The 20,586-nt window shown below is 58.2% G+C and overlaps 2 protein-coding genes across 4 annotated transcripts; one reads left to right on the forward strand and one right to left on the reverse strand.

Moving 5' to 3' along the window:
• Positions 1 to 1,084: 1,084 nt before the first annotated feature.
• CRELD2 (cysteine rich with EGF like domains 2) lies at positions 1,085 to 8,986 on the reverse strand. The gene is made up of 10 exons (XM_036906657.2): positions 8,743 to 8,986; positions 8,555 to 8,637; positions 7,990 to 8,100; positions 7,570 to 7,661; positions 6,446 to 6,622; positions 4,970 to 5,065; positions 3,754 to 3,837; positions 2,921 to 3,016; positions 2,609 to 2,755; positions 1,085 to 1,372 (listed from the first exon to the last, which is right to left on the reverse strand). Exons 1-10 carry the CDS (start codon positions 8,860 to 8,862, stop codon positions 1,323 to 1,325), a joined length of 1,056 nt encoding a protein of 351 aa, XP_036762552.2. The 5' UTR covers positions 8,863 to 8,986; the 3' UTR covers positions 1,085 to 1,322.
• Positions 8,987 to 9,123: 137 nt separating this feature from the next.
• Positions 9,124 to 17,883, forward strand: ALG12 (ALG12 alpha-1,6-mannosyltransferase). Of its 3 annotated transcripts, none has more exons than XM_036906655.2 (10): positions 9,124 to 9,334; positions 11,314 to 11,537; positions 11,608 to 11,740; positions 12,823 to 12,996; positions 13,691 to 13,885; positions 14,295 to 14,398; positions 14,765 to 14,988; positions 16,780 to 16,949; positions 17,042 to 17,117; positions 17,399 to 17,883. In XM_036906655.2, exons 2-10 carry the CDS (start codon positions 11,370 to 11,372, stop codon positions 17,493 to 17,495), a joined length of 1,341 nt encoding a protein of 446 aa, XP_036762550.2. In that variant the 5' UTR covers positions 9,124 to 9,334; positions 11,314 to 11,369; the 3' UTR covers positions 17,496 to 17,883. The 3 variants fall into 3 exon arrangements, with proteins under 3 accessions (XP_036762550.2, XP_036762551.2, XP_036762549.2); XM_036906654.2 differs by having other exon boundaries at positions 9,127 to 9,334; positions 17,209 to 17,586; XM_036906656.2 differs by lacking the exon at positions 13,691 to 13,885 and having other exon boundaries at positions 9,126 to 9,334; positions 17,209 to 17,586.
• The last annotated feature ends 2,703 nt before the right edge of the window (positions 17,884 to 20,586 follow it).

The following is a 20,586-nucleotide window of genomic DNA, read 5'->3' on the forward strand; positions in this document are numbered from 1 at the left end:
TCTTGCTTCCGAGTGTCCAGAAAAATGGGGTGGCAGCCCAGTGACCAGGCTGCACAGGGAGACGTGCCACGGTCTGCACGCCCAGTCCACCACCTGTGGTAAAGATGCGGGGCCCTCTGGGTTCCAGTTGGAGGAGGGAGTAGGGAGTCAGTTCTTCGCCTGGGCCACACAGCCCCCCTGTGGTACCCTAGGCCTGAGCCCCATGTGCTTGACCAGGCCAAGGGGACCAGTGGCCTGGCCTCCTCTGAGGGCCCACACGGACTCCCCACGCTCTGCCCCTCCCACCTGTCCCCGCATAGCCTGGCCAGGTGGGGCTTCTCCTGTTCCCATCCTGAGTGTCGTCTCCCCAGAGCACCTCTGCCAGGGCGTCCCCAGCAGGCCTCTCTCTCCATGCCCACTCACCATCAGCACCACCACCAGTGCCAGGCCCCACCACACCCACCCGACACCCTCCCCTGGGCCTCAGTGCCCAGGCCAGCCCTCCCTCCCACCCCTCGCCCTCAGGGTTTCCTGGGGGCCCCGGATCGCAGGGCTCCATCTTCCCTGCAGGCCCCCCAGCCCTGTCCCCTTACCTCCCCTGCTGCTCACTTCCCTCTACACCACGGCCACAGCTCCCCTGGTGGGGACCCCTGCCACCCCCATGCTCTGCCCGACAGCCTGCCATGTGGCCTGGTTTCAAAGAGGCCATGTCAGCAGGGTGACACGGCTGTCCCCTGCGGGGCTCCCTGATAGGTGTGGATGGGACAGGGGAAGCCCCACCTTGTGCTGCACACTCTGTTGTTGAGCCAACTGGACTCAGTGTCCCACCAGGCCTGAGTGAGACCTGGGGGCTCCGCATCCCCACCACGGAGGTGGAGATGGTGAGTGCCAGAGGTGCAGCCAGGGCCCAGGTGAAAGGGCGCACCTCGGGCCCGCCAGGCACAGGGGCAGCGGGGTGACGTGGATGCCGTGGATGTCTGCCCTAGGACAGGAGACGGGGGGCCGGCCCCGGTGACACTCAGGCGGAGGCAGGGTGCAGGCAGGGGAGCAAACCCGCTCTAAGGCATCCACACCTGTCCGGTGACGGTGACACAAACGCACATGGTTCTGTGCCTGTCTACTACCTCCGACGGTCAATTTTATTACAAAGAATGGTATCAAAATATACAAATATGCTTAAGAACCACCAATAAATGCAGCTTTTTTAAAGGGCCAAATGAGCATGAACCATTCTGAAGACAGCAGCTGCTCCCTCCAGCCGTCAGGAGAGGGGGCGCCGCGTGCACAGGGCAGCAGCCCCAATAATTTACAGGGCAGGCCAGGCCTCTCACTCTGGACGCACATTATAAATCCTCATGGGGGGGCAGCTGTGTTGGGTCTTCTTCTGTGACTCCTGTCAGAAAATAAACAGATCATTTGGCAAAATCCCAGCAACAGAGGCCCTGAGAAAGTGGCCGCAAGGTTTTCACAGGAACAAGGTGTGTGTGTGTGTAAACGACCTGGCACAGACAGGCCCTGGGGGATGGCGCGGCCTTTCAGGGCTCAGCGTGTGGATGACAGGAGGTTGGGACAGGACGAGACACGAGCCTGAGCCTGGCAAGGGGGCGAGGGGGCACCCAGGCAGCTCCAGGCAAAGGTGCCGTCCTCTGCCCTCTGCCGGCCCTCAGGCGTGTCGGCCGTCCGGTGCTCCATGGTTTCCTGGTCATCTGGCCGAGGATGTGCTTTTCTGCACCTGCTCAGGACTAAGGGGGCTCTGGAATCTGAGTCACACCCTATTCGTTCCGGGAGCTCTTAGCCATTGTCTGGTTGAACACGGCCTTGTTCAGTCTCCCTATATTCTAGAACTTCTCTGAGACTATTATGGGAAGAATTGTGTCCCCCCAAAAAGCCAAGCTGATATCCTAACCCCCAGTATCTGTGACTGTAACCTTGTTTGGAAATAGGGTGCTTACAGAGATCAAGCTAATAGGAGGTCACTGGGGTCCGTGCAAGGAGGGAAGCGTGGACACCTCACCCCAGGGTGGAGGCCACGTGAGAACACAGACTGGAAGGATGTGGCTGCAAGCCAAGGAGGGCCGGAGTTCCGGCCCTGGAGCCGAGCCAGGGCGTCTATGGGGTGGAGCTGCCTGTTCTGTGGGGCTTTGCTGGCTGCCCAGGATGCTCGCGCAGACTGGCCAGTTAAAGGGACGGCTCAATGGCACGTGGCAGGGTTACCTGGGTGGCTCCCCACCACCCCACAGGGTGTCCTGAGGGCGGGGCAGTCACCTGGCAGTGGGGATGGGCTGGCCCCACTGTTTTAGACACTAGGAAGCAGGACTCTCCACCTCCCACCACATCTGTCTTTCTCTGCAGCTGTCTGGGTGGTGACTGTGCTGTTGTCCATCTGCTCTGAGTTGCATCCCTACCTTCTATCTGTGCAGTGACCCCCCTCCAGGGCTTCATTCCACAGAGAAGTCTACCTTCTGACCTCCCAGGGACCTGGCTATCACCATCCCAGAGCTGCGTCTGTGTGGACGTCTCCGCTTGGAGTCCCTGGACCAAGTGGTCAGTGTACACGCAAGCCACACACCAGAGGGCCGCTCTGCAAGTCTCCCCTCCCGGGTCCTGTGGGGCGCCTTGCACCACTCACCGTTCCCCATGGCCTGCGTCTGCACACAGGCTTCTTCTGTTTCTTCGAAGCCTTCAGGACACACACAGACGTAACTCCCAGGAGTGTTGTAGCAGTTTTCGTTTTTCCTCATACATGCTTTTTCTGCAAGCGAGCACTCATCTATGTCTAAGACAGAAACAGTCCCGTTTACTAATTTCCCTCATTTGGCAAACACACTCATCACAGATTTTGGGGTTCTCCCTCAGGGGCAGGAAGGGCTCCTTCTGGGGCTGCTCATGGCTGGTTCCTCTGGAAGGTTCCCCAAGTCCAGCACAGACACACCACACTGACCTGTACACTGGCCGCTCTCCTTGGTGTAGCCAGGGATGCACTCCTTACAGTGTCCTGGACCCTGCCCCGTGCAGCCCACACAGGTGGAGTCACAGTCTGGAAACAAGAAGGACCAGATGATGACATCACTGCACCTCCCGTGCGACTGCTGGGATCACGTATCACCAGGGTACTTGTCTCTCAGATGAGCACAGACCCGCAGCAGGGAGGGAGCAGCCCTTTGGCTGAAGGGCTTTTCTCATAATAAACCCACCTCAAGAGACATCAGTGCAAACGTGCAAATACTGGAAAACACCCAGTGTGGTCGCAGACACACAGAGGGACCACTCTGGGGTGCATGGCCCTAAACTCCACACTCCCTCCACCCAGCAACCTGGAAACTCATCCAAACGAAATAGTGAACATGAAAGCTTCACCCACAAGGTATTCAGTTTGTGAGCACGAGGAAAGCGGTTTGTTGAAGAAAATCATGAGATGGGGTGCTCCAAGACCACTGCCGTGATGCAGAAAAACACCACGGGCCGAGCGGGACACAGCCCTGTCGGACTTAAACAACACGGGTAACAGATCAGTGTCAGCAGTAAGACGTCTACAGGGAGTGTGTTAAAACCGCTAACAGGTTCCCTCTCCGTGGGCTCGATGGGGTTTCTTATCATCTTTGGCTTGTTCGAGTTTTCTGATGTCCCTGCAGCAAATCTCTATCACTTGTGATCAAGATTTTTTTAAGTAGGTAGAATGTACAGAAACCACGGTGGCGGTGCACAAACACAATTCCAACACAGAAGAGGGGGCCGGGGGCTGGGAGGTGCCCACCCGGGGAGCCCGCCACTCACCTTCGCAGGTGAAGGAGCCGTCGAGGTTCTGGCAGTACTGTGCGTCGCTGCAGGGGGGAGTCTCCGCCATGCACTCGTCCACATCTGGAACACAGCAGCACAGATGTGAGGCGCAGAGTCCACACCACCTCCAAGACGCACCGCGGCCAGGGCTGGCCAGAGAGGAAGTGACCTCCATGCGGAGGCTCGTTTGCACAGCTGTCCTCAGAGGCCTTGGTGGGCAGGGGTGGGGACAAGGGATGCTTAGTGCACCAGGGAGGGGCCGCCTGAGGGCCCCGTGGCTCCATGTGCCTTGCACAGGCCCCACACTGGGGCGGGGAGCTGCTGTCCCCACTCAGGGTGGGACATGAGGCTTGCGGCCGAGGCCCCTGGTAGGCCAAAGGCCCAGCAGGTGTGAGGAGTGAAAACAAAACAGATGCTACAGTGGGTGGAGGGCAGCCTGGCCTCCACCTGCCACCCCAGCGCCCACCTGCCAGCCCCTGGGCCTCTGGAGAAGGCCCTGGGCCAGCACCAGACCTGCCCCAGGGCCCCAGCAGCCCACAGAGGCAGGGCTGGGCTTGGAAGCCGGTGCTCACGGAAAAACCGCAACCTGAGGAAAGGATGCGCCAGAAGCAGGTGGTGGTCGCCAGGCCTGCCAGAAGTGGCCAGGCAGGGAGAGCTGCCCACTGAGGGCAAGACCTCAGTCTCCCCTGTGTGACTGTGCACCAGCAGGTCCCGCTCGCCCTGGCCTGCGCCTAGTCCCGTCCCCACCACAGAGGACGCCCACACTGTCTCCAGTGCTTGCTTATGGGCCAGAGGCACCCCCATCCCTCCTGTGTCTCGAAATCCAGGCCACAGGCTAACGCTACTGGGCATATGACCCCAGTTCCTCTCCCAAGGCCTGAGCCCACAGGCGTCCCCCACCCGACCCCAGCCACCCGATGGCAAAGAAGGCTGGGGCAGGGCCACCCTCTGAGCCTAGAGCCAAGGCCGCGGAGGGAGTGAAGGAGATCAGGCAGGCCCCCCCTGAGACCCACACCCCGAATCCAGCAACCAGCCTGCAGGCCCCATGCCCGCGACCTGTTAAAGCACAACCTGGGCCACAGAGTCACCCTCCCCACAGGTCCAGAATGCAGCAGAGGGTGCCGGCAAGGTGTCAAAGGGAGCCCACTGGGGAAAGGGCCTGAGGAAGGCTGGGGCCATGCAGACCCTACAGGGGATGGGCCGTCCGCCTTACCCACACAGGCGTCGTGCTCCTGCACCCAGCCCACTTCGCACTGGCTGCAGTCTCTGCTGGTCGGGCCTGAGCACTTATTACAAGACTTGTCACAGGCTGGAAGGCAGGGGAAGGACATCTGTCAGCATGCGTGACTCCATTCTCCGTACCCAACACCATGCAAAGGTCACCCCAGAAAGTAGAAACTTACACTCAGCAGAATAAAATCAAAAACCAAAAGCAAGAAAAATTCTAGGAAAGCAAGAGTTATTCAACAACGGAAAAATCTATTCATGCGGTTCATAAAATTCCAGACTGAGCACGAAAAAAGGTATGTGGGGCTTTCAACCTCCCCTGATGATAGAACCCTTAGCCAACGAGGACACCACAGAACTTTCTATAACCTGGCAAAGGTTGCCACCCACACACTGGAGCTCTGGCTGGGCGAGCACATGCCAGCCACCGCCCCGGGTATGCCCCACACTGCACCTATGTCCTGGGGCCAGGAAAAGGGCCCCAGGGCGAGCATCAGAGGGGCCACAGCCTCACTGGCACTCAACACATTTACTCTAGAACATCCAAGAGAGCTTAAGACCAACCACCGGCTCTAGTAAATATCCAATGCAATTTCTGAGGCTAAGAAAAAAGTTTCCTCTGCATCAGTGAAAACAAAGGAGAAAACATGCTGAGAAGGATGCCCTTCAAATCGCCTTCCTGGATTTACAAATCAGTGCCTGCGCGAGCCCTGTGGGGCACTGCCCTAGGCCCTCGAGCTGGGCGGGTGCAGCACCATGGGGAGGGTGCGGCTGGGCCATCTGGACTGCCAGTGTCCATCACCGCCGAGAAGGTCCTCTCTGCAATGGAGAGGCCCCTGGGAAACTCACACAAAAGGTGCTTAGAATATTGGCCAGGACTCTTCAAAGTCCTTGCCTTACCCAACAGCAGGTTGGATTAGATGGCATATGCTCCAGGAGGGGACCTGGGGGCCAGGGGGCCACACCATGCAGCCTGCAGTGTCCTGCTCCTCACAGTGACGTGGGCTGGGACTCAGCACGGCCTCTGCTCACTCCCAGGCACTGAGCCTGAGTGACGGCAGGTACATCGGGCCCCTGCGACACCCAGCAGGGTGCCTGGGGGCCGGCCACCCTGCTGGGATAGCTGCCAGGGAGAGGAAGCCACGGGCCAAGACGCTCCAGCGCCAGGTCACAGCGTGGACGTAACAGAACTGCTGATCCCACACTCTCCACCCTATCAGTCCTCCTCAGAAGTACATCAGGACAAAGGGACTCATTCCTCCCTTCTGTGGTAGACTAGGGACGGGACGCGAGACCACCCGTGCTCTGCAAAGACCATCTGTCCCATTTTACACGTTTCCTAAGGGCCAGGGCTTTCTGGGCCCGAGGCTCCGTTTTGTCGGGGCAAGAGGGGGCCAGGCCCCCAGTCCTGGGCATGCCGGCAGCTTCAGGGGAGGGCTGCTCCCTCGGACGGGGGCGGTACCTGTGCAGACGCTGTGCGTCGTGTTCCTCAGAGAGCTGAAGTAGCCGTCCACGCAGTCGGTGCAGAGAGGCCCCCTGTAGCCCACGTGGCACTGGCAGGACCCGTCCCCCTGCCTGCTGCCGTCTCCACTGCAGTGGCCGTTCCCGCTGCAGGGCCTCCTGGACCCACCCTGGCACTCTGTGAGGACACATCCACTGCTCAGAGTGCGCCGGCGGCGGCCAGGGCCATGTTCTCAAGAGAAAATGTCACTCGGCTCAGTCCACACGTTCATAGGCAAAAGAGCTTTCTGGACCTTTTGCTAAAATCCGAACCCTACTTTACCCCTAAAACAAGCAGGACTCTCCCGCAGGAGTGCATGAGCGCGGTGGGGGTATCTGAAGGGCTGTGACCTGCTGGGGTTTGCAGGCCAACTGCGTGGGAGCAAGCGGTGGACCATGGGCGGCCTGAGCCAGAACACGGCAGGAGGAACGAGGATGCCTACACGCGGGCGTGGAGACTGCATGGGGCAGCGGGAAGACGCCACTGCGGCCCAGGCCGGACAAAGGCAGGGAGGCAGGCGGGAGGCAGCTGCAGCCAGAGCGGGCTGTGCACGGAAAGCGTGCTGCTTTGTCCGGGAGATCACACAGACGACTCTGCAGCGGCCCGGTGGCAAACTGTGGCTTCCCTTTCAACGTACACCCTTCACAGAGGGGCCCTGCTTCACCTGATCGCCTGAGCACCACATGCCCAGCTGGGCAGACGGCCATGGCCCCTGCCTTTGTCACGGGTTTTTGCTGTTCTGAGAGCGGAGCTGAGCCGGGAGCCACAGAGACACAGAGGCTGCCTTGCTGCACTCGGAGGGCATCTCCCCCGGCCCCGACAGGTGGTAGGAGGTACCCACAGTGGGCCTACCTCTGGCCTGAGGACCCCAGAGCTGGAAGTGCAGTTGGGGTCATTCAGCTGTACGGCCCAAAGGAGAAGGTCCCTACGGCACGAGAGCAGAGGTGACACCACCTGGAGGCAGTGCCCTGGGCCCTGTGGGAGCTGATGGCCCTGGGGTCCCTCTTGTGCTTCTGCCCACCTGGGCATCACACAGGGTAACAGGAATGATGAGAACACTTGAGACTTCTCCAACCAAAACCTACCGAGGCAGTCTGGCCCATAAGTTCCTGGAGAACAGCAAACTTTCAGCGTTTTCACACAAAACCATTCAAATAAGTCAGGGTGCTCTTTCTTCCTAAGGATTAAAGAACATGTCCATTAAATCTCACTGGACAGGCTTCTTCACAGCACAGCCTATGCAGTACTTGCTCCCAAATCACAAGATTTTTCTTAGTCTGAAGTCATTTCAAAATTTTAAGTTAAAAAGTAAGAAATTACTTGTGACAGTTTCAAGGCACACAGGAGGGTCGGGGGGCACACAGACAAGGGTCAGGGGCACAGAAGGTGGGGGCACACAGGTGGGGAGGGTCAGGGGGCACACAGGTGGGGTATGGGTCACAAGGACAGGTCCGGGGCCACATGGGAGGGCCAGGGGCATGCAGAGGAGGGGTGCGGGCACTCACAGGTGCAGCCACCAGGCCTCCAGCTGCCCCTCGTGCTCCTCCACCATGCTGTTGCAGTCGAAGTCACTGGACCCGCACAGGCTCTCCACAATCTCCAAGAGGCGTACCTCGCTGAGAACAAGGCCTGTCAGCACCGCCAGCCAGGAGAGGGCATGCCCTGGCCACCAGCGTCCAGCCTACGGGGATGTCCTGAGGCCCCACCTGGTGCCAGGCCAGAACGAAGGTAGCACTTAAAAAGACCCTCAACAAACACGTCGGCTGGATGAGCTGGTGCTGTCCGTCCTTGGAGGGTCGGGCCGCCGGGTATGGGGGCCGTGGGGAAACCCGGAAGCGGGTGTTGGAGGTTAATCCCACCTCCAGCGCCAGTGTGCCCACCGTGTCTGGGGCATGGAGAGTGGGGGCAGGGACACAACTGGAAGTCAAAGGCCAGTTAGGGGCCAGTGTTAGTCCCAGGCCAGAAAACTGGTGACCACACAGAACCTCCTGTGCATCTGTCATCAACGTGGGCATGTCCAGCACCAAAGGCGGGCTGGGGGGCTGCTCAGGGCAGGGCGGGGACACCCACCTGAATTCATACTTGGACAGCGTCTTTTCCTCCCAAGCGGTGTTCCCTCCACCGAAGTTCTTCTTTGCTGTGTCCACCATTCCCTGTGGAGAGGGTGGGCGTGGGCTCAGTGCAGCTGCCTCCACACCGGGCTCCCCGCGGGTGACCTGCCCACGGCGGTGACCCCGCCCCCGCGGCCGGCAGCCCACCTGGTTGAACTTGGCCACCAGCTCCCGGCAACGCTCGCAGGGCGCCGGCTTCTGGGCGGCCTCGCCCGGCAGCAGGAGGAAGACCAGCAGCCCCAGCGCAGCCGGGACGGGGTCGCGCATGGCGGGCCGAGGCGGGCAGCAGCCGACGGACGGCGGAACCGGCAGAGCGCGCGGCCCCGCGCCGCCCCCGCTCAGCCAGCCGGCGGCTCTCAGCGCTCCGCGTCGGCGCCGGGCGCGGCCCCGCCCACCACCAGCCTCTCACCGCGATTGGCCGGCAGGGTCGCCCCGTCCTCACGTGGCCCAGTCGGGGCTCGCCACGAGAAGCGACCAATAGGAAGGCCCCGGGTCAGCGTCCCGCCGGGAGGGGCGGGGACCCGGGGCGTGGAGAGCCGAGCTGGCCTCGAGAGCAGCCGCGGAGGCCCTCTCTACTCGGGGTGGGCGGAGCGCCCCGTCCCGGCCGCGGCCGCGCTCTGGCGGCCATGCTCGCTTCGGGCGAGGGCTTCGCCTCAGGCCTCAGGTTCCAGCACCCACTTCCGGCCGAGGGCAGCCATTGGAGGCTGCGCTGCGACGGACGCCGCCGCGGTTGCGCGAGGTCAGCGTGCGAGGCTGCCGCCGGGGCGGGGACTAGAGCCGGGCGGGCGGCGGGGACCCCTTCCCGGGGACCCCTTCCGGTCTCACCCTGCGTGTTGTCGCGGGACGGCCGCCGGGCCCCTCCGCCCGGGGTCGGGCTCCTCACCGGGGACCTGGGGCCGCGCCTGGGCCCTGACCGCTTGTCTTCGGGGGCCCAGGAATCTGCATTTCTCCACATGCCCGCGTGACGGACTCCGGAACCAAAATGAGCATTACCTGGGGGGAGACATTCCTGCCAGAAGGTTTCTCTGGCCTGATTTGCACCAGAGCACTTGTGTTTCCAGCCAAAAGATTAATAATTTGAATATCTGAGTTGGCCAGTTGCAGCACAGGCCTTAAAATCCGAATTGACAGGGGTAAGAAGGTGGGCTGGTGCTGACAGACGTCCCTCACCCTGCGGAGCGCCGGTGGCGCGTTGACCGGGGCCTCCCCGCGCGCTTAGAGCTGCTGCCGCCTTCCCAGTAGCTGCTTTGCCCGCCGGTGTCGCGCGGTCCCCAGCGGAGAGCACGCCCGCGTCTGGGTGAGAAGTTCCTGGGCCTGGAGGGGCTGCTGGTTGTGCACGCCCGTTTTCACCTCCCAGCTTGTGAGAAAAACAGTATGGATTTTCCTGCAGGGCAGCCCCTCTGGGCAGGGCCTGGAGTGGGGTCTGTGGGGACCCCCCCGTCCTCAGCTGGCCCGGGACAGCCGTGAGCTTAGCTGCACGGGTTCCCAGCACACACATCCAACGGTGTGGTTCTAGAGACGCTTCCTACTTCTTTAAACCCTTTTTTTCCCCTCAACAATAAGAAGAATGGAGGGTAGTGGATGAATGTTTCATGGTCTCCTCGGCTTTACTGCAAATTAAAGCACTGTCGTCGTTTGAATGAAAACGAAGGCTGGTGTGAGGACATCCATGCTTAACTTAGTTTTTGCCAAGTTTCTTCTTGAGCTAGTTTGTTGGAGCACCTGCTATGCACCCGTCTCTGCCTGCAGCAGGTGGCACGTTTGAGCAGCCTTGGGTAACCAGAGCCCGTCCTCTGCTCTGGCCTCACATCTGTGGGAGCAAAAACCCAGAAAAATTAGGTCCTCGAGGTTACCGTCTAGAAAGAGGGAGACAAACTAGTTGCACCTCTCTCCATTCCAGTGGCTTTATTCGAGAAGGGAAATGACACTGCATCTCAGGGGCTGCATGTCCTTCTGGGGCCTGGAGGGGGGCTCCAGGTTGTGCACACACGCTTTACCACCCAGCTTATGAGAAAACTGAGTATGGATTTTCCTGCCCGGCAGCACCCTCTGGTCAGGCTCTGAAGTCCTTGCCCTCCCCCCACCTCACAACCACCACGTCAGATAGGGTCCCCGTCCCCACCAGTCTGTGTGGCTCTCTCCATGTATTGATTCCTCGCTTGCTTGGGAGAGTAAGGACTTCTTAAATCTACCTCTAGTCAGAAAGTAGCTTTAGCAAATGGCAGGCATCTCAGCTCTCTTCTTTTGCCTCTGGCCTCTCTATAGTTTTAATCAAATAAAATCAGACGTGTTGTAAGAGCAGCCAGAAACATGGCAGAGTTTGCCGTCGTGCTCCCCACCCCACATTGAAGGGTCTAGGGCTTCCACGAGTAGGACTGCGCTGGACGTGTTCATTGTTTTCTCAGGAGACTTCGTGCCATAGGTTCCCCCAAGAGTCACTGGTTGGTGTTTGGGTATTGCACTGCAGGCACGTCTGAATCCCTCAGGCTTATTGCCACCCAGGCGTTCACGTTCAGGACGTGAAGCACAAGGTAGCTGGTTAAAATATGAAAGCTTCTCAAGCATGGCTTATCTTTAAACTTTCTGTTTCGATGTGTTTTTAGATTATAGAGGTCAGGACGGTAGTTCCCAGGAATTCTCTCCCCCTCACCTAGATCTCCCGGATGCTAACTCAAGCGTGATTTTTGAGTCTTGGGAACCTGTTTCCATTCTTTCAAGTGCTTCCGGAGCAGACGTGCGACTACAGAGGGAGGCACACGGCGCTGAGGTGCAGGATGGCTGGGAAAAGGCCATCAGGACTGGGCAGGCAGCACTGGCTGCTGGGGCTGCTGATTGCAGTAGCCGCCGTCCACCTGGTCACCTGCCCCTACTCTAAAGTGGAAGAGAGCTTCAACCTGCAGGCTGTGCACGACCTGCTCTACCACCGGCTGGATGTGGGGCAGGTGAGCGCCCGCAGCCAGGACCTCCTGCGGCCCAGACTCCAAGCCTTGCTGACTTCCCTTCTCCCTGCAGTATGACCACCACACGTTCCCCGGTGTGGTCCCCAGGACTTTCCTTGGCCCAGTGGTGATGGCGGCGCTCTCCAGCCCGGCAGTGTATGTGCTTTCGCTGTTGGAAGCATCCAAGTTTTATTCTCAGCTCATAGGTAAGGGGTCTTACATGAAGACAAAAGGAAGGATTGTAGTGAGATCAGGTGATCTCAGCCAGGTTGAGGTTCCCTTCCCTGGGCGTGTCCATCTGTTGGAGTCTCAGCTGTCTTTGCCTACTCAGCATGGCAGTCAGAGCGTTGGTTGGGTCAGACGGCCCTTTCCAGGATGGGACCTGGGAATGGGCGACAGAGCACCTCTTGCTTCCACCCTTGCGACTGGGAACGGAGGTGCGGGTGCCTCGCCCCCCAGGCTGGTGCAGCGGGCAGGGGTCACCAGCAGCCTCCCTGGAGACCCTGGTTCTCCAGGTGGCCCTGAGTTAGTGCAGCAGCTTGTCTGCATGGAGGCCTCATCCCCTGCCCAGAGGTCACCACTGGGCACTTTAGTGCAGGTCCTTCTGGGTCTCTCTCTGCCCATTTGAATATTTTTTAAAGCCAAATTTAGACCATTTTGTACATACTGAGCACGATCTTATTTTTTAGCCAACAAACCCCATTTTTCCATTTCAGTACATTTTTATTGCATCCATACCCAGATGGTACTCAGATTCCCTCAACTGTCCCACATGTCCTTACAACCTGGCCTGTCTGGAAAGCTTTAAAAACATACCAGTTTCTGAGGAGGAAGCAGCATTGCTCTTCGGAAAGTCAGATCAGAAAATGGAAATTCGGTCACACAGGGACAGCGCCGTGTCAGAGCCCAGGCTGGAGAGTTGGGGGCCACGTCTGAGCACTGGCCCTCAGTAACCACAGCCGTGGAGGCCACGGCCATGTGGCGGGGCCTGGTGTTAGTGCTGTGCTGGCCACACTGTTGTATGGACACTGCCTGCCCCGCCTGGTGCCTGTATCCCTAGATCCCAGCTGCCTGGGGTCACAGGGTCACAGTAAGCTCTAGGGGCAGGGGTGGGGGCCAGCTGCCCACTGCCCATGCTCATCCCTTTCTGATACCACAGACGACTCCCTCTCAGTGTTGTTTCACTGCCGCCTGTTTGCTAACCCAGCACCGGGGACACAGTTTCAGAGGCCGACTCGGCCATGTATCTGTCACACTGCTGGTCACACACATGTTGTCATCTGCTTAGTTAGAGCCGTCCTCGGACTCAGTGTGATTTTTGGAATCTGGACTTTACAAAAAGAAGTCAGACGGCAGTTTGGGACCACGGCAGCCACCATGTTCTGCTGGGTGACAGCCACGCAGTTCCACCTGATGTTCTACTGCACACGGACGCTCCCCAATGTGCTGGCCCTGCCCGTGGGTACGTAGCTGCCCGCGTGCTTGTGAGACCCAGCGAAGGCCCCCTATGTCCTGGCTTGGCTTGGGGCACTCCTGCCAGGTCATAGGTGAGTGGGTGTCCAACTGAAGCACTTCTGCCTGATGAAGGCTGCTCCCTACTCGGTCTCAGAAGCGCCCAGCGGCAGGGTAGCCAGGGATGGCAAGCAGGGGCTCTGTTCTCAGTGCCCGATTGAGATGCACTTTCCAGCAAGTGGCATGGGTGGGCACATGCATGTTTCAGAGGCCAACTGGGAGGGTTTCCCTTGTGTAGGACCTGGAGTGACTGGGTTGAGCGAGGGTGGAGCTGGTCCTTGGACAGGAAGTGCGGGGCACACTGGCAGCTCTGTCCGGGTGTCCTGGGGTGCCCCAGGCAGAGTGGGGGCTGCTGTGCTCTGGGAGGCTCAGTGTAAGTAGGCGGGGAGGCCATGGACAGTGCAGGCCTGGGGGGATCTGTGCCTACCAAGGCAGAGGTGTGCCAGCAGGAGCCTACAGGGCATGCTGAGTGCCCGGGTGCACAGGGAGGAGTGGGGTGGCCCAGGTGGCCCCAGCGAGCAGCCTGAGGTGCTGGGGGAAACCTGGCACAGGCTGCTGGCCATGGGGAGCCAGGCACGCGGGTCTGCAGGAGCACCCTGGGACCCTGCCGCGAGCCGGTGGCCTTGCCCATGCCCGTCTTGCAGTCCTGGTGGCCCTCACAGCCTGGCTGCAGCATAAATGGGCCCGCTTCATCCGGCTCTCGGCGTTCGCCATCCTGATCTTCCGAGCTGAGCTGAGCCTGTACTTGGGCCTGCCACTGCTGCTGGCACTGCGCACCAGGAGGCTCTCCGTGGTGGCGGCCCTGCGCTGTGCTGTGCCGGCCGGGGCCCTCTGCTTAGGTGAGTCGGAACTGCCGTGGCCACGGTGGCCATGCTGTCTTGTTCTTGAGATGGCATTTGAGCGGGTTTGGTTTTAACACTCACAGCATCAGCACTCTGCGTGGCAGCTCCCCTTGCCCCGCTGCCCCCTTGTCCAGACCTTCCGTGGGCTTCTTCCAGGGCCCTGCCGGTGGGGGAGCCAGTCCCCATGCCCGGCCCAGGGGGCCCTGGGGAGCAGAGGCCTGGCGCAGCAGCATCTCCCATGAAGTTGCTGGTGTCTAGTGGTTTCTGTGCCGCCGGGGCTGCTCTGGGGGACGTTTCCCATGAGGGTGAGGCTTCCAGCATGGTCGCTACCCCAGCAGCAGTGAGGTCTTCCCTTGGGGCTGTGTGCCTCCCCGAGGAACTTGGTTCTGTTTTTCTGTTTTACTAGGCCTGACAGTCGCAGTGGACTCCTATTTTTGGCGGTATCTTGTATGGCCGGAAGGAAAGGTGCTTTGGTACAACATCGTCCTGAACAAAAGTTCCAACTGGGGGGTATCCTTCAAGTGTCTGTGAGGTGGCCTGGAGCAGACCAGGTGGGATTCGGGTAGCAGCTTTCCCGGCTGCCCACAGCTGATGGGAGTGCATGGGGTAGGGACCCACGGGGGGAGAGGGCACAGAAGGGGGGTTGCACGGGACGGCGTGACCTCTGGGTAGTGCTCCAGATGGTAGGCCGCCGCACGGCCTGCTCACCGGCGCTTGCCCCAATGCTGGCACCAGCGCCTGAGTCCTGGCCAGCTGGCGGAAGGGCGTCTGCGCGCCCACCAGAGGCCTGGAGGCCGTGTCATTTGCCCGCCCAGCTAACTGGCCCAAGCGCTCAAGTGGCTCACAGACTCGTGGACTCCTTGACCCTCTCCCAAGACCGCCCCGCTGCTGTGGTACTTCTACTCGGCCCTGCCCCGCGGCCTGGGCTGCAGCCTGCTCTTCGTGCCCCTGGGCCTTGTGGACAGGCGGGCCCGCCCTCTGCTGCTGGCCTCGCTGGGCTTTGTGGCCCTGTACTCCCTGCTGCCACACAAGGAGCTGCGCTTCATCATCTACGTCCTCCCCGTGCTTGACATCGTGGCCGCCAGGGGCTGCGCCTCCCTGTGAGTGCCTCTGGGAGCGCTGCCTGCCAGGGCTCGTGGACGCGGGTCTCCTGGTTCCTAAGGGGGATGACCTCCCAGCTGAACAGATGTATCTAACCGGGTGCCCGTGTCAAGGAAGGGCCCCTGCCGTCTCCACAGCAGTGGCTGCTGGGCTAAGGCCAGGACGGGGTCAGCTGTGTGCCAACCAGTGGCTCCACTTGGTTGGCCCCTGTCCTCGGTTAATCGGACGCACGTCTCAGGCTATTATGCTCACAGCTGTGCTGACCATGCGGGGCCGGGTCACTCGGGTGTGGACACTTAGGAGGTAGCCGAGTGCAGGGTGGCCTGGGACTCGGGGCAGTCCCGTGTGGTCAGTGTATGATGGAGGACAGCCAGAGGAAAGGGAAGCTCAGGAAGTACCTTCAGCCTGTGCGGAGGCAGGGAGATGACCCGCAGCGGAGCTAAGGTGGGGTGGGCGGCCCCTGAGGAGGGGTTGCCTGGGCTGAGGGCGGGGCCATCGCTCAGCAGAGAGCCGGCCCCTGCCTGCGGCGGGACAGGAAGCTGACAGCGGCTCTCGGCTGGGCTGGGGCACATGGGCGCAGCTAGGACAGAAAGGCCCTGTGACCCAGCCCCTGCTAGTGGCCCCCTTGGGGCCAGGATGGGTCAGGCTGTCCCCTGTGTTCTCACCTTCCAAAGAGCACCCGTTAAGGGCAGGTGGTGGCCTGTCCCTGCACCGGCACAGGCCTGGTCTGCAGTTCGGTGCTGCTGCCTCTCGCTTGGGCTTCTCCTTATCCGGCTCAGCGTGCTGCGGGGTGCCTGAGGCAGCCACAGGGGCCAATGGGGAGGAGGACCTTGTTCACGGAAATGCCAGCTAGGTCAGCACTGGCTCAGGGGGTGAGGGTGGCTAGGGCAGGGAGGGCAGGGGTCCTGCATGAGCGCAGCCCAGAGCCCTTACCTTCCGGGGCGCACCCTTCTGGCGGGCAGCCATAATGTGTGCTGGAGCCTCTGCTGCTGCAGCGACCGGGGACCTGAGCCAGCATGACCCCCCACCTGGCATGCTGGCATTTCAGACGGCCCCCAGGTCCTAGAGGAAAGATTTGGGTGTAGAGTTGCACCTCAAAGGGCAGAGGAGGGATCCATAATTGCAGGCTCTCTGAAGTCACTGCTCGTGGAATGCCAGCAGCCCCCTGCCCACCCCACGTTCTGGCCGGAACATGCAGCAGATCTCCTGGCTGCCTGGAGCTTTCTCAGGCAGGCCTGTAACGGTCGGGGCTACCCTAAGGGTGTGGCCTGGAGGCTAGTGAAGATATTAGAGTTTGCTCCAGCCTCTCAGTGGGGGGGTGACATCCTTTGTGCAGAGGGTCTTCAGTCCTTAGAGGCCAAGGCCAAGGCCTAGTTGAGCAGGGCCTGACCCGGATGTACAGGCCAGCAGACCTTTCTGCGAAGGACCAGATAGTCAATTTTCTTGCCTCTGTGGGCCTCACAGTTTTAGCGTCCAGCTCTTCCACTGAGGCATAGCAGCAGCCATGTCTCCTCGGCTTCATTTATGAACCAGACAGCCCTTAGGATTTGTGCTCTAATAATGTGGGACGCTCAGGAATCTAATACAGCCTCTAAATTGACATCTCAGTGGATGCCAGTCTAGAATGGAGAGTCTTCCAGGTGGCCTTCCACCCGCCCTCCCTCATGATGTGTCTGTCTGGAGATGAGCTCTTGTTGTGACTTGGTGAACGGCAGGTCCTGTTCCCGATGATGTGTTTTTCCCTTTATTGTTCCCATACCCTTTTTGTGAAACACGCTGCTCTTTTCCAGGCTGAACAATTACAAGAAGTCTTGGCTGTATAAAGTGGGGTCCTTCCTTGTGATAGGACACCTCGTGGTGAATGCCATGTACTCGGCCACAGCCCTGTATGTGTCCCACTTCAACTATCCTGGTGGTGTGGCGATGCAGCGGCTGCACGAGCTGGTGCCCCCCTCAACAGGTGGGTGCCCAGGGCTGCGTTCGGACCGGCTGCAGCTATGCCCAGAGGCACCCGCCTCGTGGCTCTAGCTGAGAAGACGTGGTTTTCCACAGATGTCATGCTACACATCGATGTGGCTGCTGCGCAGACAGGCGTGTCTCGGTTCTTGGAGGTCAATGTTGCCTGGAGGTATGTTCTCACCATGCTGTGGCCTCAGGTGGTGGCACCAGCTCCCTGTGCGCACCCAGGGGCCAGGAACAGTGGCCGTGCTCTCTTGCAGATACGAAAAGCGGGAAGATGTGGAGCCGGGGTCAGGGCACATGCTGGCCTACACACACCTCCTCGTGGAGGCGGCCCCCGCACGGCTGGCCCTCTACAGGGACACACACCGGGTCTTGGCCAGCATCGCGGGCACCACTGGGGTGAGTCTGAACCTGACCAAGCTGCCTCCCTTTGACATCACGCTGCAGACAAAACTGGTGCTTCTGGAGAGACTCCCCATGCCTTCCTAAGGAGGAGGGTCCAGAGTCCTTCTCTGAACCCCGGGGGGCTCCGCCAGCATCCTGACACAAAGGACAGAGAAGCAAGGACCGCGGCCTCACCCCTCCCACAGGCCCAGCCAGAGCCACACCCAGTACACAGGCCCTGCAGCCAGGGGTGCTGTGTGATGCCGTCTGTTATCCAGACTGAGTGCTGTTGACAGCAGTGGGGGCAGCAGGCTCATCCCCTGGGTCTGCTCTTGGGCACAGCAACACTGGTGCTCCTGGCCTCTGGGGGCACCTAACAGCACTCCCTCAGGAAAGCAGTGCATCTCTGAGGGTGGAAACGTGGAACCATGGTGTTTGGAGTTACAGGACACATCCTTTGTGGTCACAGGCCCTGCCTTGCATTTCAGATGCAATTTTAAGAGATAAATGTGTTCAGAAAAGAATGGGAATAAACATTTTTAAATGTTCCTTATTAGTGATCTTAGGATACATGGTATGTCCAGAGACTGCCTTCACTTAGATTTCATTTTTCAGTGATAATTTTGGCCCGTTTACACCACTGAGTAAGCATTAAGTACCCAAAGTGCATCTGACACCACCACGCACTGAAGACGAAGCAGAGAACTGGGTGCCACTGCACACTCACCACGCAGCACAAGTGCACATGCCACACGTGCACACCATGCACATAGCCCTGTGCATGTGCACCTGTGCACAGCATCCATACCACACAGGTGCACCGTGCCCACATACTACATGCACACATGCGGCGTGCACATGGACACATGCCTAAAGACTGCCATTTGAGAGTGAGTTCCTTACATTATGGCCTTGACCCCTGAGCCTCAGTGTGTCCTAGGAAGGTGGTGAGGGCCTTTGCCACGTGGTACTTACTAACTTTTCAACTGCAATGGATAGCAGTGTGCAGACACCTTCAGACTAAGAGCACCTCCTGCTCTCCTGGTCAGCACCCACTGAAGATCCTGCCTGGGCCCCTTGGCAATTGGCAGTCGGTATGTGCAAGCTCCACCTTCCCCCGCTTATCTCAGCACAGTACTTATTTGCCTATTACCTATTAAGTGAGCATTTATTGCTTGTTTATAACTTACTGGTATTCAGATACTTGTCATTGACTGTGGGGATGTGGGAGTGGCTTGCTGCTTGGACCTGAAGGGTCTGGGGGTCATTCCTGTCTGATCTTGGTGTGAAAATTGTGCGAGATTTACCTGAGGAGGTTGGCTGCTCTGTCCTGTGACATGCCTCAGCACTGGTAATTCTTTAAGCACTTCTCTACCTCTGGCACCAGGTGGCCAGCCCAGGATCCTCTTAGGGCACTCTGTCCATCTCTCTAAGGAGTCCTGCCTCCTTTTGGTGGGGGCTGGTTTTAGAGACCAAGATCTGGGTGTGAAGTGTGCTCATTGCCACTGGGATATCTGCCTTTTGGCCCTTTCTGTTCACAGAACGAGGGGATAGCATGCCTGCGCCCCTTCCCCCCCCACGGGCATGCTCACATGCACACGTGGGAGCACAGTGCTGATACCTCTGGTCCACCCCTCCTCCACGAACTTCTCTTTGCTTCCCTCATTCCACACTGCAGGTCCCATCTTCAAGCAAGAAATCCTGACCACAGCAATGTCAATGTATCTGTTCAAAATGTAAACAGTTCAGAATTGCTTTGCCATATGACTGCAGAAAACAAACCCACTAAAATGAGGTTAACATTTGTTTGCATTCTTCAAACCCTTCCCCATGATTGGAGATTTATAGTAAAATGCTGTGTTTATATGTTCCTTGGCTCAGCCCTCACCCCTCAGTGCAGCGTGTTGTCCATTTGAAATGCAGCTGGGTTCGCTCACTTCTTTCCATTTGCTTCCAGTCTTAGGATGCTTCTTCCCACCCTTTATAGTTAACAGGACATCGTGTGCTTCTAGAAACCAGAGTGATTCATAGAGCGCGCCCGGGGAAGCTGCTCCCTCCTGTCTGTGCTCATGTTTTCTGACTACCGTCACTGTGTTCTGGATCATCCTCCATGTCTCTCTTTGTAAAATAAGCAAATACCTGTACGCTTTATTTCCCCTTCTTGATTACACAAAAGCTGGCAGCCCACATGTGCTCTGTTGCACTTTCTGGAACGTCTGGAAATCGCTTATTATTTTCACATTTATCAGTCTTTTCTTTACCTGCATTATAGTAGGAAGCTCTTTCCACTCAGGAACTCAGCCATGTTTTCTTTTCAGTACCTGTATGGTTTTGTTACTGCATAAAGACCTCTGATCCTTTAAAATTATTGCATACAGTGTGAGGAGTAGGCCTATTTTATCTTTTTCCAAATGACTGTCCACTTATTAAAGGTCCATCTTTGTCTCAGAGACTTGAAGTTACAAACTGAACTTCTGCATTTCAAGTTTTGGCAATTACAAATGATCCTGCTATAAATATCTGTGCAGGCTTTTGTGTGGACATAAGTTTCCAACTCCTTTGAGTAAATACCATGTATGATTGCTGGATTGTATGATAAGAATATGTTTAGTTTTGTAAGAAACCTCTGAACTGTCTTCCAAGGTGCTGTACCACTTTGCATTCCCACCAGCAATGACTGCTCGTCCTTGTCAGCACTTCGTGTTGTCGGTGTTCTAGATTCTGGCCTTTCTAATAAGTGTGTAGTAATATCTCATTGTTTTAATTTGCATTTTTCCTGATGACATGATGTGGAGTGTATTTTCCTGTGCTTATTTGCCATCTGTACATCTTTGGTGAGGTGTCTGTTAAGGCCTTTAAGCCCATTTATCAATCGGATTGTTCCCTGTTGAGTTTTAAGAGTTCTTTGTATGTTTTAAGTAACAGTCCTTTAGCAGATGTGGTTTTTTGCAAATGTTTTCACCTAGTCTGTCACTTCTCTTCTCATTCTCTTGACAGTGTCCTTTACAGGGTGGAAACTCTAGCTGCCAATTCTTTCTTGCATGGATTGTGCCTGGGGTGTTATATCTAAAATGTCATCTCCATACCCAAGATCATCTATGTTTTCTCCTGCGTTATCTTCTTGATCTTCATAGTTTTTCACTTCACATTTAGGTCCATGAACTATTTTGAGTTAATTTCTGTGAAGGGTGTAAGGTCTGTGTCTAGGTTCTTCTTATTGGCAGGTGGATGTCCAGTTGTTCCTGTTCCAC

The sequence above is a fragment of the Manis pentadactyla genome, chromosome 10, assembly GCF_030020395.1.
Source record: "Manis pentadactyla isolate mManPen7 chromosome 10, mManPen7.hap1, whole genome shotgun sequence".
Taxonomy (NCBI): Eukaryota; Metazoa; Chordata; class Mammalia; order Pholidota; family Manidae; genus Manis; species Manis pentadactyla.